This window comes from Galleria mellonella, unplaced genomic scaffold, assembly GCF_026898425.1.
Source record: "Galleria mellonella isolate WM207_F2 unplaced genomic scaffold, CSIRO_AGI_GalMel_v1 utg44, whole genome shotgun sequence".
Classification (NCBI taxonomy): Eukaryota; Metazoa; Arthropoda; class Insecta; order Lepidoptera; family Pyralidae; genus Galleria; species Galleria mellonella.
In genome coordinates this window covers 3,474,544-3,490,327 of record NW_026442100.1, presented here as the reverse complement: position 1 = coordinate 3,490,327, position 15,784 = coordinate 3,474,544, and the positions used below count along the sequence as shown (strand labels likewise).

The 15,784-nt window shown below is 34.6% G+C and overlaps 2 protein-coding genes across 2 annotated transcripts in view; one reads left to right on the top strand and one right to left on the bottom strand.

The window, feature by feature from the left end:
• The first annotated feature begins 230 nt into the window (after positions 1-230).
• Positions 231-2,527, top strand: LOC113518821 (ras-related protein Rap1). Its single transcript, XM_026903819.3, has one exon. The coding sequence runs from the start codon at positions 413-415 to the stop codon at positions 968-970; it is 558 nt and encodes a 185-aa protein (XP_026759620.1). The 5' UTR covers positions 231-412; the 3' UTR covers positions 971-2,527.
• Positions 2,528-2,696: 169 nt separating this feature from the next.
• Positions 2,697-15,784, bottom strand: part of LOC113509792 (rootletin) — a 98,772-nt gene continuing 85,684 nt past the window's right edge. Inside the window, exon 39 of the mRNA XM_052898547.1 lies at positions 2,697-9,599. The gene's annotated coding sequence lies outside the window, so the exon portion shown is untranslated. The remainder of the gene's footprint in view (positions 9,600-15,784) is intronic.

Genomic DNA, 15,784 nt, shown 5'->3' with positions numbered 1-15,784 from the left:
GCTTGGTGGGATGAACGCGTTACAATATTTTATGCGTTATGAATGGTGCACTTAATTAATTTAGAGACGCTCAAAACGCTCGCTCATTCAGTCCGTATTCAGTAGTCGTGAACCCTGTTCTTTCGCTACGTAAATGCCTACAAAACTTGAAACACTTTTATTTTATTATTAAAACTAATTAATTGTGAAACAATTATTTGTCATACATATTTATATTCTTTTCATGGCAAAGAAATATTAGTCTTTTTTCATATGGCAATATCGCTAAAGTGAGCCATCGCCCTGTTAACTGTGTCATGGCGGTTTGACTTGTTATAAGTTTTTTTTGCAATAACTCTATAGTTAATGTGCTTTTTAGCGATTTGATCTTTGATTTCAACAAATAAAATCACGTGATACAAAATAGTTAATAATGCGCGAATACAAAATAGTTGTGTTAGGTAGCGGAGGCGTGGGAAAGTCTGCCCTCACAGTACAGTTTGTACAAGGCATCTTTGTGGAGAAATACGACCCCACCATCGAAGACAGCTATCGGAAACAGGTGGAAGTGGACGGTCAACAATGCATGCTCGAGATTCTAGACACGGCTGGAACTGAACAATTTACCGCGATGAGAGATTTGTACATGAAAAATGGGCAAGGTTTCGTATTAGTGTATTCGATCACCGCACAATCGACGTTCAACGATCTGCAAGACCTCCGAGAACAAATCCTGCGGGTGAAAGACAAAGACGACGTGCCGATGGTACTGGTGGGCAATAAATATGACTTGGAACCTGAGCGCGTGGTGGGCAAGGAGCAGGGGGCGAACCTCGCGCGTCACTTCAACTGCGCCTTCATGGAGACTTCCGCGAAGGCGAAAATCAACGTGAACGACGTATTTTATGACCTAGTACGACAGATCAACAAGAAGTCACCTGGCACGCAAGAAGGCAAAACGAGGAAGAACAAGGTGTGTCGCCTTCTGTAAGTGTTGTGGGTCTTCGACGCGTCTAGATATGAAATATTAAATAATTTGAAAGACTTCTCGTACCCGGATTTGGCTCTTGACAGTTCCCAAAGTTAACTAGGTCGGGTGTTGAGCATTGTTGCTTGGCGAATATCTGTAGCATTTTGGATATGTGCATTTGTTGATATGTATCATGTTCTGGTGGTGTAGCACGGGTGGGGAATGCACAGAGTATCGTGTCAGGTCTGTATTCACACTCACATCTGAGCACTGCCCTTGTGAACATGTAATTACACATTTTGGTCTATATATATATATATATATAGTTGTGAGATATTTGAGGATAGATTCAACGATTCTCTGTGTGTTTCGCTCTAGAAATTCCATTGTACTGTGTGAATGCTGTTAGGTTCAGAAGTTGTGTATATGATCACGAATTTGATTCACTCAAATATTTAAACATCGATTCACTATTGTCCATGACTAATACATTCCACTGTAAATCATACTCATCATGTAAATTGTCTAGTGTTCATGATTATATTAAACATTCTTGCAATAATGTCATTATTTAATTTTTCTATGTATTTGTTGTGGACTTTCAATCTCATTTAGTAGTGAGGGATGTTGTTAAGTAACATATTATTAAAATCTAACCAGTGCTTTATTCAGACAGCAATTTATTAATATTATTAGTCAACAGGAAAAGTGAGAATTTGCTGTGACATTATCTATCAAGGACAAATTTGAACACAAAATACACTATTTAAACTTCAATTATTGAATGTTTAATTCATTGTATCTGAAAGAATGTAAAAATAATTACCCTGTCTGAGTACAGCACAAACTAACAATAAACTTTTGTCAAATGATTGCTATAAACAGTGGAACTGCCATTGACTTCTGAACATTTAGATTGAGATGTAACCAGGCTCCGACGAGTCCTGGATAGTGCCAGCAGGCCTGAACCAGTGTGTAAGTAATGTTTAATAATTAAGAATACATTAAATTTTTTCAGATATATTATTGTCTTGTTATATAATTCAAATGTATCGAAGGAAAGTTGATGCAACAATGTTTAAGAATTGGTAATCTTTGAACAAATATTAGTGAGCCTTAGGTGAATGCACCCTGCTGACCGTAGTGTCTCCAGTGTCTACCCAGTGGTGTCCCCGTGCCCCGAGCTGTCACCCTGACACCACTTGTAATGGACTATTAAAAACCCCTAATTAAAAATTTTATCGTTATTGTAAATGGAGTAAAGTTTTATGATTACTGGCTCATTGAAATAATAATTACCAACCTATGTTTGCTGCTAAGAACTTTGTTAAAATAATACTTATATAGGTGTTCAAATATTGTTATGGGATCACATGTTTCAGCCATTCTCATTTTGTTAACATGTAAGATTTACTGCACAAGGATATTGGTAATGACTTTGATCTGAGTTGAATTATATTTTTTATATATATTGTGCAAATTATAAACTTGTATATTTTTATCTTTTCACTCAATAATCGACATGTACAATAATTATTAGTTTCTTTTTTTTGCCAATAAAACCAATTTTAAATATTAGCATTGGGGTATGCTTGTCCTTCCCATGGCGGCACTCCTGTCGGGCCAATTGAGGTCGTGGCAGGCGCGTGAGTCACGTCCCAGTCGGCACGCGCGCCCGCACATCGCGACCCCCCCGGCAGCCAATTGACTCGGAATTTTAATGGAATATAATTAATTGAAACAACCATTAAATGCTACAACTATTTTATTGATTTAGATGAGTGTAAAAAGTTTCATAAAATGTGTTACACTTACAATATTGACTAGAGGACAGGTACACGATAATAAACAAACATACTGGCAGTGTGATGTGGCGGGCGTATGTCGATATTCTAGTAACATAAGAATTGACACAGTCCAATGGAAATGAACACAGTAAGTAGGTCTAACTTAACAGCTATGAACTCTAAGCAATCTAATCTGTGATGCAAAACAAGTGTCGGGTTCGTTCAAGTTTTCTGACGCGCCCGGTCATGTGAAACAAGGTCTAGCCTATAGATCGAGCTCACGATGGGGGCGTGTAACAACCGAAATAAATTATCTAACAATAAACAATACTGTAGAATTTTGAAATCGGTTATATAAAGCATGTGAGAGTGCTCAATCTACATACAATTGCGCTCTAGAGCGATGCGTCTCAACTAGGGTCAATACATTTTTAATATTATCTATACAATGCCAAGATCAATCGGAATATTTTATCTTTTTAATAAATAAATTACTAATGCATTATAAAAAATATATATATTTAATGTTTGTAGGGAACACATTTACGGAAACACGTGTCACAATGATCGACAACGCACGAGACTTGTTAGTGTTTATGGGATTCAGTAGTCATTTACCATCCGGGTGACAGTACGCTTGAGTGTCATCCTTTATTATAAAAAGAAACGTGAACAAGTTCATTTACTTATTATATTTATTTCCTAAATAACTATTTATCTTTCCATTGAATAACTTTGTTAACGTTGCATCTTTAGATACTTTTAAATGTTCTGTATCTAAAGCTCTTCAATTAAAGGTTTAAAGAGGTTTCTTCAGGGCTCAGCAACGCACGCGTAATGCCCCTGATATTGTAGGCGTTCATAAGTTACAGTAACCGCTTACCATCAGGTGGACCGTATGCTTGTTTGCCATCTCAGTGGTATAAAAAAAATTTCAAAGACCCTTATTTTTGTCAATTCAATGCCAGCCATCTTGTTATAAATATACACCATACTCTAACTTACGTAAATTTTTCTAGGATTATCAATATTTCGATAATTAAATACAAGTGTTTTTCAATGGTTTTGCTCAACATTTAAAAAAGTAAAGAGGGAAGAATAGATAAGGATGTTCCCTTATTTTTAACGTACAAACTCTCGCCCTGTTATCAATGGAATCCTGTCACACAACATTGAGGCCGCATAAGCATAATATAGTAAATGTATTGTGTAAGTATTAATATTTTTCACAGAGCTGCTAACGCTATCTGCTACGCTTATCAAAACTATTACAATGGGGTCGACCATCCGTGTCCAACGCGGCCTGTACTAGGTTACAATTGGTAATAATAAGCGTCGCACAATTACAACCCCTGGGCCTCAAGCTAATATATCTCATGCTATGATAAATCAGACTACTTCTGGATACATACGGAGTAGAGTTAATTTAGAAGATTTAAAATTAACCCAACTGAGAATCGAAGTCGAGACCTCGTTTTGTATAAACGTGCCTCTAGCGCTGCCACTATGAGGATGGTCATAAAATTAACTGTCTTTTATGACGGTAATAAAATATATTGTTAACGTAAACAATTTACGCATTGAGGCAACGTTCCAAAGATACAGGCAACATTTTCTTTGAATGACAAATATGGCGTCTATTGTATTTTGAGCAAAATATCTATCAGTTCTCAGGCTGCTAGAAACCTTGATGAGACAAACTATATAAAATTCAATACAATATTGAAGTGTATTTCAAATTTCTTATCAATTCATATGAAACGGTAACAACATGCATTACAGTTTTACATCTCATAACCATATACCAATTTAATGGTGTTCCAATTATTCAAAATTTATTTTCAACCTTAAGCTAATATAATTAATATTAGATGCTTTTAAAACTAACAGTAGCACGACATGTCGAGATTCTATCTTCAAGCTATATAGAAAAACAATGTACCAACACAAATGTATGAAGAGGCTTACTATTTAACATGATCTCAAACAAAACTAAAAAAAAATCTTAGTGTAATTGTATGAATTTTGTTATTATACCGATGAGATAGTAATCCCGTCGTGCTACAATAATTTGTAAAAGCAATGAACCTATTTGGTTGATACAATATGGACGTATAGACAATCTTATAATTGACATTTTAAATACTCAGTATTTTTTTTTTATTTTCAATTAAAATGCATATAATATATATAGATACTGATACCGTTTATACTTGTATTTGGCAATAAAGATAACGCCACAATATTTATTGTTATCGGCAAAATTGACTTTATGATAATGTGCTGATAAATGCCATTAGATTGCAACAGTATCAATATTATGAAGTATTCATGTAACTTGACCTTGTGGTCCCAGTATAGAACAGATCACCCTTTCCTTTCTCATGAATGTCATAAGAGACTAAGGGTCGAGGAATGGCCAGCAGCGTCTCTCTTTAAACATCACCAAAATCTAACTGCTGTTGTAAGCCAGCCTGCTAAACGTGACAACTACTGGCAAAACCTCCTAATAGAGGCAAGCCCATGTCCAGCTGTGGACAGTTAACGTCTGATATGACCATTCAAGTAACTGAAAGATTATCCAAATTTATAAATACAAATATCTTTTATTCATCTTAAATTCAAAATCTATAACTAAAAAATTAAAGCGACATGGAAATGTTACATTTTTGATAATTTAAGAATTTGACATTTAATAACTCGGTATATTTTATTACAGTGTCACAATTATATATAGTATACATACATAAAGAATGGATTATTTTATGTTGCCCTACTAGGGCATTACAATACATGCAGAGTGACAATTTACTTAAATACCTACATACATAGATAATTTAGTTTTTAAATGCAACGATCAGTTCATTATTGATAAATAAATATGCTCACGACTATAATCCGTAATGAGGTAGTCGGAGACATATAATGTACATGCATAAAGAATGTATTGAGATCTTATAATTATTTTGTGATGCCCTCCTAGGGCATAACAATATAGGCAGAAAGTCCGACAACTTACATTAAATTAATATCATTCACATATAATTTTGTTTCCAAACACGATCAGTCACATGGTTACAATCAATAATAGGGTAGTCAAAGGAGCACTATAATGTACCCGAATAGAGTGTATTGAGATCTTATAATTATTTTGTGATGCCCTACTAGGGCATAACAATATAGGCAAAAAATTTAAGTAATATACAAAAAAAATTTTACCTACATCGAGTTTCATTCTTATGCACTTAGAAAAGACGGTTTATTTATCTATTTTTACTGCAGTACCATTCCATTGTTCTAAATGCACATTTATCAATTTAATTAATTGACGTAACTCGGACAGGGCAGGACGCAGTACGATGACAATTATTTAATTAAATACCATTATTTAAAATGTATGACGACAGTGTTCCCAGTAATAACTGGTATAAACTAACAAATACATTTTACTATGTTTTTTATCCTCATACAATTACATATAAACACGTGTGACGTCAAATTACGTGTAAATTAACGCGTTGGATACTATATTTCATAAGATAATGAGGCGGCGAGTGCGACTAGAGTGTTCTACCCAATTTCAAGTGCACCTTTACATATATCTCACTAGACGGAATATTTAATCTTATTTATAATAATGACTACATCGATTGACTAGAAATCTTTTCCATGACCAGAAATTTTAGCACTTATCTACCTAGCTAGATACAAAATAATTAATTTGAAAAAAAAATTAAGAAAATAGATTTGAACTGATAGCTTCAGACTTTTCAAAATTGGTTAAATAAAGCATAGTTTAATTCTAATATAATGGGGCCGATTGTAAGACATTTCTCTAAATCCATAGCTAAAATTAATATTTCAACTAAATTTCTAATAAGTTTAAGTAAAAAATATTATAAATTTAGTGCATGATTTAGATTTAGTATATAAAAACAGCAATTTTGAGAAATTGTCGAATTACAATATTACCCATTTGGTTTGGTTCGGTTTGACATTTTAATATTGATAAAAATGTCAAACCTCTCATAAACCTATTTTATCTATTGAACTGTTTTGTCTTTTTCTTTTAAACTATATTCCTAGTTTGAATGAAAGTGACAATAGAATGTAATAGTTAAAATAGGTATGTATGTTTTACTTTTTATAAATAAAGGGGTTAGATTAAGAGTGACAGAGATAGAATCGAAGCATTTAGCGTTCCATTGTTTCTGCCTACCCTAATGGGAGACAGGCTTGACAGTATGTAAGTATATAAGATAGGTTTAGAAAAATGACACCTCAGAATCTTGCCCATTTTTTACATTTGTTTTTTTTACATCAAAGCATAACTAAAAATATATACTTACGCGTGTTTACATACACTATCGGACAAAATTAAGGGATACAAAAAAAAACAAAATTTTTAACGATTTTTGAAATGCTGTATCTTTGATAAAAATGGTAAAATTACTTTAATGCGACCATTATCAAAGACACGGTCATTCGTAAAATCGCAAAAAATTAGAATTTTATTTTGGTCCCTTAATTTTTTCCACTAGTGTATTATAAATCTTCAAATACCTATCTACCTATCTATATTATTTAAAACTCATTATACAACATAATTTTTCATTAACTTAATAGATACTGAGTAAAATAATGTCGCATGCACATTATGAGGCGAAAGCGACTAAAAATACGTAATATTCACACCAAATGCTTAGTTTTTGAATGAAAAAAAAAGAAACGTTAAATCAAAGTTTTTTTTTTAAATATTCTATTCCACCATCGTTTATTCAAATTTTTTTTAATAATAAATATATGCGCATAGTTTTTTTTTTAAACGCAGTGGTAGGCATGTGTTGGACTGTGTACGATTTCCTAGCGTTAAAATAAATAGAGTATTGTGTACTCTTTCATCACAATATGAGACGGAATCTACGAGGTTGATGATGTAGACACTAGAACACACTAAATCTATTTTACTCGATACCCTCACAATACAAAAATTTCCACTCTATTGTATATTTTGTATTGACCTGTGCATTTCCTATATCTAATATTGTATATATTTATAAATAATTTCAATATGTCTATCCACTACACATATAGGTCAAGCTCTACTTAGTTTAAGACTAGATGGCGCTCTGTAATGTATCCAGGGATTAGGGAGTACTCGCCCTATGGCCGGTATCGCCCTCTGGTGTCAAGAATTACAAGGCCGCGTCGTTATACACGAAAGCTTTTTAAACGACTGAATGAACGACAATTTTACATGGTTTACGAAAGATACGAGTAAGTGAGAATCACTTTTAAATAATCAAAACATGAATTAGAAAATTCAAAATATTATCCTGGGATTCGATTTTGTGACCTGCACCGCAACTGAGCTGCACATACATAAACGATGAGTTAGATCGACTGGTACGTAATAGGCAAGCGGGCGATACCTACAATATAGATATTAAAACCGGTCGAGTACTCTGAGTACGCGTCGCCCACTTTGTATATTATTATAAAAGAGAGAATTAAATTGTTTCCTAAAAAAAAAACCGATGTAAATTTATGGCATGACCAGTTGTTTTGATTTAAAAAACAAACTACTGACACGATTTTGGTAAAATTTCTATGGGAATAATTTTGTAAGTATATCCTTTCAGATGAAAAAGAATTTTCCGTGATTATGAGGTAACAAAGAAAAAGAGGGTTGACGTCAGGCAGGTGGCCGGTCGTAAAACTAAAAAAACCAAATCTTTTTGTAATATGGATAAAATCATATTACGCCGACCCCAAATGAATGGGATAAGGGTAGGAAGATGATGATATGAGGTAACAAATATAAAATATGCTCCTTTCCACTCAGAGTTTGCTGGAAGAGAACTCTTACAGAGTTAAATTTGTCTGTTGTACGTCTTCATTCAATATAGACTTTAACTATAATTTTTGTAAGTATAAATAAATAAAAAAAAAAATACAATAGAATTGAGAACTGCATTCTTTTTGAAGCATTTTTAAGTTGGTAGAAATTTGCGAATGATCCTAAATTAACACTTTTTCTCAGCATATCCATCCACGATTGTTTCAAGACCGAATATTTTTCTTTGTATATAAATTAACTAATGCAAATCAGCTTAGTTGGGAATTAGGTAGACATTTATTTTATTCCTTACTCATTCATCAATTCCCATTAATGTCGTATTATTCGAGGAGGATATTTGCCTACTACTTATTACCGCACTGGCCAGGCGGCTTGGTATAGTTTTCATTTCAAATTTTTTGTTTCACATGATGTTTCGTTCGCTTAGCCATATATAATTCTTGAGCCATAAGTATAGTAAACAATTGCTTTTTTATTAAAGCTTAGTTTGAACACGAGAAATCGTCGAAATAACAACACGATAGGCACATAGTGAAGACCGAATCTTATAGGTATCATTCCACACCGGCAAATATTATTTCTCTCTATTCCCGAGGGTCTACCATGACATGGTTTTCGAAATTTCGGGGCCGAACGAAACACAAAGTTGTTTTTAAAACTACATGACACATACCGATTAAAAATGGTAAAATATCGTTTTCTTTTTTTAGACTTTTATAGTAGAATTTATAACGAATCAAATGTTAAGCTTCATTGACTGGGCCGTTTTCGGTATAATCAAAAACACGAAATTGAGTCCGAAAATTCGGAATTAAATTTCATGGTAGTCCCTCTGAGCAGTAAAGTTTTCACTGATTAATTCAAACAACAATTCCTTTAAACTATCTTGAGCTTGTACATGCGCTGTATTCTATCTTCTCTCTTCTATTCTTTGCTCTCATAGTGTCTTTGGGTTTCCTCTTCAAACATTGGCCGTTTCAAACTTACATAGAGATGGGATTAACTGCAAAAAATTTCAAGGGCGTGAATAAAAAATATATGTATAGACATATAAAAAAAATTCACAATATTTACGCAGAAATAAATACGGCGAGATTTTTTTTTTATACAACTTAGAACAGCAAACAAGCTGACGGCCCACCTGATGGAAAGTGGTAACCGTCGCCTATAGACATGAGCAGTACCATGGACATAACAGAGTATACTGTTTCGCACATGATACCCCCCATGCGTTGCCATTCCTGAGGGCTCAGATGTTATACCTCTGTACCCAGTAAATTCACGCCATATCTCACCATTCAAACCGAAACACAGCCATGCAAACACAGCTGCTTCACGGTTGAAACACGAAAAAAAAACAGAGGTACCCAAGCAATCAACTTCTGTACAAAGTCTCCCTCTGGTGAATGTTTCATGAAGAATAAAATTTTGTATTAATATTATTGTAAAAATTTGTTTTTTTTAACAAGTGAAAATAGTAATACGCACTAATTAATACGGTAAGATGTTTTAATGGAGAATAAAATGTGCATATATATTGTTGTGAAAGTGAATTTTTTTAATAGAATAGAATACAATAGAAACATTTATTGCCAATAAACATACAATTACAATATAAAATATAAATAACATATACAAGAAGTGTACCATACTAGGCAAAAGGAACCGGCTCAGCTGATGCTGTGAGTGTCCCAGCGCAATGTGAACGCACAGCACTGGTTTTCAGCCAGTACCTCTCTTAACAAAACATAAACAAAGTGCAGGGTACTACTGTGAATTGTAAATGTTAATGGGTGAAAATGGAATGGTAACCCCGCCTGCGCTAACAGTATACGCTAGCGGGGCACCAATGAGGAATGATAATTGAGGATGAAGCAGATCAGTTTGCTCATCATGGCGAATTCGATAAGAATTAACCATGATGATTTCCAGGGGAAACCGCGTGGAGGTCAACCTGATTTGGTATATAGTAGTCATAATAATATTAAACACCATTAACAATCACTTTTCCCCTTAGGGGGGAAAGAGATTGTTAGTAACGGAGACTAAGAATCCCATTGCTAGCAATATACCTAACCAGGTCGACCTCCTCGCGGTTCCCCCTGGAAATTATCATGGTTAATTCCTAATGAATTCATCATGATGGGCTAACTGGCCTGTTTTCATTCTCATCTATCACTCTTCACTGGTGTTTCGCCAGCGTATCCCGTTAACACAGGCGGGGTCACAATTCTATTTTCACCGATCAAAAAAAATCACTTTTCCCCATGTGAAAGTTAGTTCACTTATTTGTTACCTCTTAGCATCTTAACGGCTTAACCAATCATTGAAATTTCGTATTTAATTAATGTATTTATGGTATGGAGAACGGAATAGGCTATATTTATTACGGTCAGTGAACACACTGCGGTCACACAAACCAAATCGCGGATAAAAGCTAGTCTAAAATATTTGAATTTACAATACGGAATCCTAAATCGTAAAGTTTATTTTTCTCTGCACCAGTCGGAAGTTTGCTGCGCAAAAAATACATTTATTTATTTATTTTAATTTATTCTTTATTGACCACATTACAAAAATGTCTGGTTCAAAAGGTGGACCTAATGCTATATAGCATTATCTCCCAGTCAACCTTTAGCAAAACAGAAATGTAATTATGCGGTGTAAAATTGAAAATTATTGTAGATAAATAGTTACAGACGATATTGACTTACAAATTATATAACATTCGACTTAAATTCTAACAAAATTTATATGGGAGCAACAATACCTCTATCGTTAACTTTGTCGATTGCAAAAACAATAATTAAAATCGGTCCCGAGATGGTCAAAATATCACATAAAATACATATTTACAGGGAGAAATAACACCTGAGTCTTCAGGAATGGCAACGCATGGGGGGTATCATGGGCGAAACAGTATACTCTGCTATGTCCATTATAGGCGACGGTTACCACTCTCCATCAGATGGGCCGTCAGCTTGTTTGCCGTTCTAAGTTGTATAAAAAAAAAAACGATAAATTGAGAATTCCCTCGCTTTGAAAATCCCACAAAACAAAGAAACATTTCTCATAACTAGTCTAAAGCAAAAATAAATCATATAACTACGTAATATTTGTATGAATTGTACGCAAATCTAACGCTTAATTTCAAAGATCGTTCTATACGACAAAAATTTAATATTTCGCTTTAAATATCTGATGATCAAGATCTAGTATGAACGCGAAAAGAGACCGGTCCCTCGTGAGTTGATTCATTGTTTATAAAAACACTTCCGCGTGGCTTCCGGGCCGCGGCGTCGAGTGAATCATTGGCTTGCTATCTGATTCATGCGCGATACAAAACAATTAGCAAGTGACACCGCACGCCGCTCGCGTGCCACGAACAGAACACTGATATGGTAATTAGATTATTACCAGCCACGTGGGAATTAATTGCTATAACAACAAAGTAACAATTGAAACACTTTTATAATCCTCCCTAAACAAAACTCTACTTATAATATATAATATATGATAAACACTTTACTTGAGCCATTTATGACACACGTAAATTAACAAATACATTTATACAATCAGATTATTTACATTTTTTCAAATATAAAACAAAAGATGAAATATGGAGATATGTTTTCACCAAGTGTGTCGCAGTGACCCAAATAGGCTACAGCTCTGTGATAGTTTTGCTTAAAAGCAAAGCACTGATTTTCAGCTGCAACCCGAAGTAAGGCTACACGGACGCGTGCAACAAACCCAGAGTGTAATCTGTGTAACCAATTTAACAGCAAAAGGTAAAATTGTATTATATAGATACATACTTATATAAATGATGCATAAATAATATATTTCATTAATTAATTAAACATACAGTGATATGTGCATTAGAAAATTTTTACTTAGTCAATATAATCGTATTACTCTTTTCCATCCAAAGGTTGCCTGGAAGAGGTCGTTTTTAGCGATAAAGCCACCTATTGTTTTCTCAGTAAGATAATTATCTTGTAATTGTATTTATAATAAGTTTACTATTGTAATATTTTGGAGGAAACAATAAAAAATATCTATCTGGCGTGAGATCAGTGGGGGATGGTAAATGAGGATGAAGACAGGTCAGTTAGCCCATCGTGATGGAATGCAGATCCACTTGGAAGTCAGCATAATAGGTACCAGTAGAGAGCCACGTGGAGATCGTCCTGTCAGGGTATATTGCTAGCAATGGGACTGGTAGTCTGCATTACTAATATACTCTTCACCCCCATGCCACTCTATTAGGTTGACTGGAAGAGTCTCTTTTAGAGACAAATTCACCTTTGCTTACATTGTTTCCAATTGTTATTGTTAATTTAGTTTTCAATTGAACAGACAACAGTAGACACTTTTTATTTTATATACTATTGTTTATTTATTTTTTTGTTTTGTTCTTTTGTATGCTACTGTGTGAGTCGCATGATTCTTTGAATATTTTTTTTTCTTTCTTTATTATCACTGTATATTTTAATGCAATAAAGTATATTTATACTGCTATTTTTTTTTTATACAACTTAGAATGGCAAATAAGCTGACGGCCCACCTAATGGAAAGTGGTAACCGTCGCCTATAGACATGAGCAGTACCATGAACATAACAGAGTATACTGTTTCGCCTATGATACCCCCCATGCGTTGCCATTCCTGAGGACTCGGGCGTTATTCCTACTGTACCCACTAAATTCACGCCATATCCCACCCTTCAAACCGAAACACAGCCATGCAAACACAACTGCTTCACGGTTGAAACACGAATGGGACTGAGGTACCCAAGCAATCAACCACGATATACTATTTAATTTTCGTTATAATTTTGTTATGATTATAATATTTTATTGCTGTATATTTTAAAAACATTTCATACGCTGTACGCGAACAATGTTTATGTTTAAATAAAAAAAAACAATGTGCGCCAATTCTTGCATTTCTTACCAACTGTGGAAATTATTTTTAGCTCACTACAGCTGCTGTAGGTAGAAACAATAAACTTTTAATATTCCGACCATCTGCATATTTATATTGCAGGGGCCCTGGCCCCTTAAGAAAGGTGCATACGTGCTTTTGGACATATCTTTGTTTATAGCTGAATGTTCTGCTAATTTTGGGGTGGGCATAGGCAAATTTAAGGTGGGAACTTCCCATCCGACCCCCCTTTAAATATCTCTATGATATAAGTCTATGAATTCCGATTGTGAATTCATAGATTAGCACATCGCAGAAATAGAAAGTATATTTATTAATATTATAAATGTGTTTTTAAGTTTGTTTGTTACCTCATATTATCATTATAAAAGACCTTTTACCAGAGGGAGACTTTGTACAAAAGTCGTTTGCTTGGGTACCTCTGTCCCATTCATGTTTCAATCGTGAAACAGTTGCTTACACGGCTGTGTTTCGGTTTGAAGGGTGGGATATGGTATTGAATTTACAGGATACAGAGGAATCCGCTGTAAGAAATAACAAATTAGTCCTCAGGAATGGCAACGCATGGGGGGTATCATGAGCGAAACAGTAGTCTGTTATGTCCATGGTACTGTTCATGTCTATAGGTGACGGTTACCACTTTTCATCAGGTGGGCCATCAGCTTGTTTGGCATTCTAAGTTGCATAAAAAAAATCGGTAAAAACATAGTATTAGGGATGAAGAAAGACAGACTACTTTTTACCCTTGTCAATAACCATCCAGTTACGCGGACAAAGTCGTTGGTAAAAAGTAGTATCTAACTATCTATTGTAACTATCCAATGCTGAACATAGAGGGAGTTCTACGAAATAATACGAATATAGTAAATAAATCGTAATTACCTACAATGACCTTGACGGTGTAGCGATGACATACTGACTCACATTCCGAAGGTCACGGGTTCAATCCTCGCACATTACAAACATTTGTATCCAAGTGTGTACCTATGTCTATTTGTATTTCTGAACCTTTTTAGTGTATTTTGTATTTATTTACAAACAAAAAATATATTTAGTATGCTTATCAGGTGTCATATATATATATATATATATATATATATATATATATATATATATATATATATATATATATATATATATATATATATATATATATATATCATAGGCCTCCCCCACAAGGAGGGTTTTACCAATAATTGGCACGCTTGACTGGCGGGTTGGCAGCCGCAGTTAGACTTTGGTAAATGAATGAATGAATGAGTATATTTTGTTTGCATTATACAATATAGGAAATAAGCAAGGCAATAAATATAACGAAACAATTGTATAAGTAAGGCGGTTTTATTGCTGAGAGCAATCTTTGGTGATGTTATAAGAGGGACGCAACTGCCCATTAATCGACCATTATGTTCCCTTAGTCGCTCCTTACGACACCTACAGCAAAGGGGTGGTCCATTCTATGCTGGGACCGCACGGTAACAGACTATACTTTTATATTATATGGGTGCATATCGCTTTTTATTAACTTTTTGTCCACTACTCCAAACGAGTGGATTTCAGAATTAGGAAAACTAAAGAAATAGACTTTTTTTATACAACTTAGAACGGCAAACAAGCTGACGGCCCACCTGATGGAAAGTAGTAACCGTCGCCTATAGACATGAGCAGTACCATGGACATAACAGAGTATACTGTTTCGCCCATGATACCCTCCATGCGTTGCCATTCCTAAGGACTCAGGTGTTATTCCTCCGTACCCAGTAAACTAAACACAACTACTTTACGGTAGAAACACGAATGGGACAGAGGTACTCAAGCAATCGACTTTTGTACAAAGTCTCCCTCTGGTGGCACTTCTAGGTGGCATATCAAGACACAATATACACCAGACCTTCAGAAATACAATTGAACTTTAAACAAACATTGGCCGTATGGTCTCGGCATAAAATAGCCCACCCCTTTCTTTCCCGTGGGTGTTGTAAAAGGCGACTAAGGGAGGGCGAGAGATGGGCAGCAGCGTCCCTCTTAAAACATTTCTAAAGTCTAACTGCGGTTGCCAATCCGCTTGCCAAGCGTGGCAACTACTGGCAAAACTGCCCAAGAGGGAGGCTTATGTTCAGCAGTGGACAGTTAAAGGCCGATATGATGATCATGATGATGATACATACAAACAAATATCTAAAAAATATTGTCTTATTTCAATTGTTGTTATTAAGTCCCCTCCTTAGATTATATACAT